Source organism: Jatropha curcas, chromosome 7 (genome assembly GCF_041381405.1).
Source record: "Jatropha curcas cultivar XTBG-Jc1 chromosome 7, XTBG_Jcur_1.0, whole genome shotgun sequence".
NCBI lineage: Eukaryota > Viridiplantae > Streptophyta > Magnoliopsida > Malpighiales > Euphorbiaceae > Jatropha > Jatropha curcas.
In genome coordinates this window covers 5474361-5477628 of record NC_143157.1, presented here as the reverse complement: position 1 = coordinate 5477628, position 3268 = coordinate 5474361, and the positions used below count along the sequence as shown (strand labels likewise).

The 3268-nt window shown below is 46.8% G+C and overlaps 1 protein-coding gene across 1 annotated transcript; it reads right to left on the bottom strand.

Annotated features, from left to right (window-relative positions):
* Positions 1-878: 878 nt before the first annotated feature.
* Positions 879-1441, bottom strand: LOC149494625 (uncharacterized). The gene is made up of 2 exons (XM_089724377.1): positions 1079-1441; positions 879-998 (listed from the first exon to the last, which is right to left on the bottom strand). The coding sequence occupies exons 1-2, from the start codon at positions 1439-1441 to the stop codon at positions 879-881; spliced, it is 483 nt and encodes a 160-aa protein (XP_089580503.1).
* Positions 1442-3268: the final 1827 nt, after the last annotated feature.

Genomic DNA, 3268 nt, shown 5'->3' with positions numbered 1-3268 from the left:
CCTCCATCATAGCCCCAAACCGAAAAACGTGAGCCTCAGGATCCCAAAATCTAATACAGGCTCGCACAAAGTCCCAGTCAACTACTACGCCCCTAAGAGTGATAACAGGAGAAATTCCGTACCTCCCCAAATTGATCTTTTCAACTTTGGAGAGACTCCTGGTCCAGCTATGCATGCTATGATTGTAAAAGGGATTCATGTTTCTTATTTATTTATCTTTCCTGTTTTTATTAAAAAAAAATAATAAATATAATAATAAATAAAATAAATAATAATAAGTAAAAAAAAAAAGGAGGGAAGAGAGAGAACTGACCTAAATAGTTATTTAAGCACAGTGTTCGAGAGTCAGAATGAAAAAAAAAGGGGCTGAAAGCAGCCTTTTTATTGAGAAAGTCGCGCCTAAGGGCGGCTGCCCGCGCCCTCTAAGGCGGGTATGCCCACCTGAAAGGCGGGCACGCCCGCCCAGCGTGGGCGGACATGCCCGCCCAGCGTGGGCGCACATGCCCGCCCAGGCAGGGCGGGCACGCCCGCCCAGCCCAGGGTGGGCACGCCCGCCCAGCCCAGGCAGGCATGAAAAAAAAAACAAAAAAAAAAAAAAAAAAGAAGAAGAAAAAGAAAAAAAGAAAAATAGAAATAAAAGTAGAAAATAACTTTTTTTTTCTTTCCTTTTCTCTTTCGAAAAAAAAAACAAAAAAAAAAGAGAAACAAAGTGTGTACTTTTTAATCCTTTTCTGCTCAAATCTAATGCATGCATACTGTCAGTATTAATCAAATACAGGTACAAATAAGTTGAGTACAGAAATACAGGCCAAGATTCAATACAGTAAAAAAAAAAAGAGGGAAAGAAAGTAAAGGAAAGCAAAGAAGTCTAGCAGCTATCAGCGGCGAGACCTCCTCCTCCTCTGGTCGTCAAAAGCCTGTAGTGTCCAAGCTGAAGTTAGTTCCTCCTGCATTCCAAGGATTAGCTCCATCATCTGACGGATCAAGCCGTCAGGAACCTGGAAATCACACAAAAATACAAAGTCAATATACAAATCTCTTATGAATCCTTTTTTATGAGGGATTTACCAGTCATTACCTCATTAATGTCATCAGGAGGAAGAGCCAGGTGATTCACACGGTCCAGGGATACCTCCCTAAGAGACGAAGTACCCTCAGGAGTGTAATAGGAAATGCTGTATGGAAGGTGCAAATTGGCCAAGCCCGGATGGACAGGCCTGGTAGCCTCTGAAATAGCCTGGGGAATCCTGAAGGCACCAACCGAATGACTAGGGCCAGCTCGAGACGGACCCTCCACCGGAGTAGAAGAAGAAGGCTGGGTCACAGGCCTCCTCCTTGGAGTCCTGGCCGAAGAACCGGAAGCCCGAGAGGAACGGGTGCCAAGCGGCTGGGAAGGAGTCGACCTCGGGAGACTGTCGAACCTAGAGCCGATGGGCCGCATCAGAAACACCTGGCAGAATTCGTCATAATCTCCACCCCGGATCAATTCCATGTACGGGATACCCTCAGTATGGACATCTGTAAGAACCATCTGTTTGCCCGCTCGCATGTCCTCAGGGGGAGGAAGAGGAACGGAGCGGCAGCCCCTAACCTGGAAGTCCACTCGCTCACCCAGGTAGTAACGTCTCAGAATAGGATGTGATAAGACAAACCGCCGCCGAGACAGAGCCTCTGATCGCCTGAAATGGGGATCCGCCTCAATCCAATGTTGGAGTCGGATGCCCATCGCCCCTACTTCAACCTATGTAAGAGAAGCAAATGTGTTAATAAATCTTTTTTATTTTTTCACATAACCAAGAGAAATTAGGAATGCACTCGCCTGCCCTATGGTACAAGTATCGAAGAAGCTCCGCAGATCTCCCAAAGACTTCCGGTGTAGAATAGACTGTTGGTTAGCTCGGTACCATCTCCAAGCTAAAGGTACCAACCCTAGCCCAAGATCAGTGCGGGCCAGCTCAGGGCGGATATAGGGAAAATACTCAAAGGCCCAAGTTTGCACAAGGAAGGAAAGGATTAATAATAAAAATAAAGGGGGGCACATAATGAGGATATGTTCTTTACATTACCTCCCAGAAATAGTAGGTCCCACTGAGCCTACAGTGGCCTCGACTCAGATCGCACATATCATCGTACATGCGGCTCAGAATAGCACCGGCCCAGTCATACTCAGTGAGGTGGGCCAAGTCCTCCAAACTCCTCAGTATAGAGGGATTAAACTTCTCTTTTCTGTTAGACCAGAAAGACGAAGCAAACAGCAGCAGCAGAGTGAATCTAGCTACCTGAGTAGCCGTTAGCTCTCCCTGTCTATGTCGGGCATAAATGCTAGGGGCTTGGGAGGATAACCAGTGCCTCGAAACACTCAGATCGGGGGAGGAATGGCTGGGTCTAACAATCCGGGGAAGGTCAATCCCTATCAACTCCGTCATTCGGTCGGGGGTAACCGCAGTCCTCCAATCGTCATATAGCTCGATCGGCCGAGTACCAAAAGGAATCCCAGAAATCAATGAAAAGTCAGTTGGGGTCATCGTCATCTCGCCCCAAGAGAAGTGGAAAGTGTTGGTGGTGTCCCACCATCTCTCAGCCAACGCGCCCAGTAAACTCTTGTAATTCTGCCTACCCAGCTTGAGATTTCTTAAGAAGCCCAGGTGAGAGGGGCCAATGATGGCTCCGATCGGGTTATTAGGATCAAGTATGTCAAATGGGATCTCAGCAATAGAGGACTCGCCCACGTCCAGCCTAATGTATGCATCCTAGAAGGTAAAACAGTTTAAGGTTATCCTTTGGTTCCTAACTAAAAGATATCCTAATCCTCCCCCAGTATCATACTAATAAAAGTGGTAAGATTCAATCACAATTTGGCCTAAGGCCCAAAAATCACGATTTGGCCTAAGGCCCAAGAAATCACAATTTGGCCTAAGGCCCAAAAATCACGATTTGGCCTAAGGCCCAAAAATCACGATTTGGCCTAAGGCCCAAAAATCACGATTTGGCCTAAGGCCCAAGAAATCACGATTTGGCCTAAGGCCCAAAAAATCACGATTTGGCCTAAGGCCCAAGAAATCACGATTTGGCCTAAGGCCCGAAAATCATAATTTGGCCTAAGGCCCAAAAAAATCACGATTTGGCCTAAGGCCCGAAAAATCATAATTTGGCCTAAGGCCCAAAAAATTCACACTTGGCCTAAGGCCCAAAAGTACAGAAGCGAAGGGAGCTTACCTGGGCAAAGACGCCGGTCATGGAAGCATGATTGTCAGCGTCCGCCGCAAGA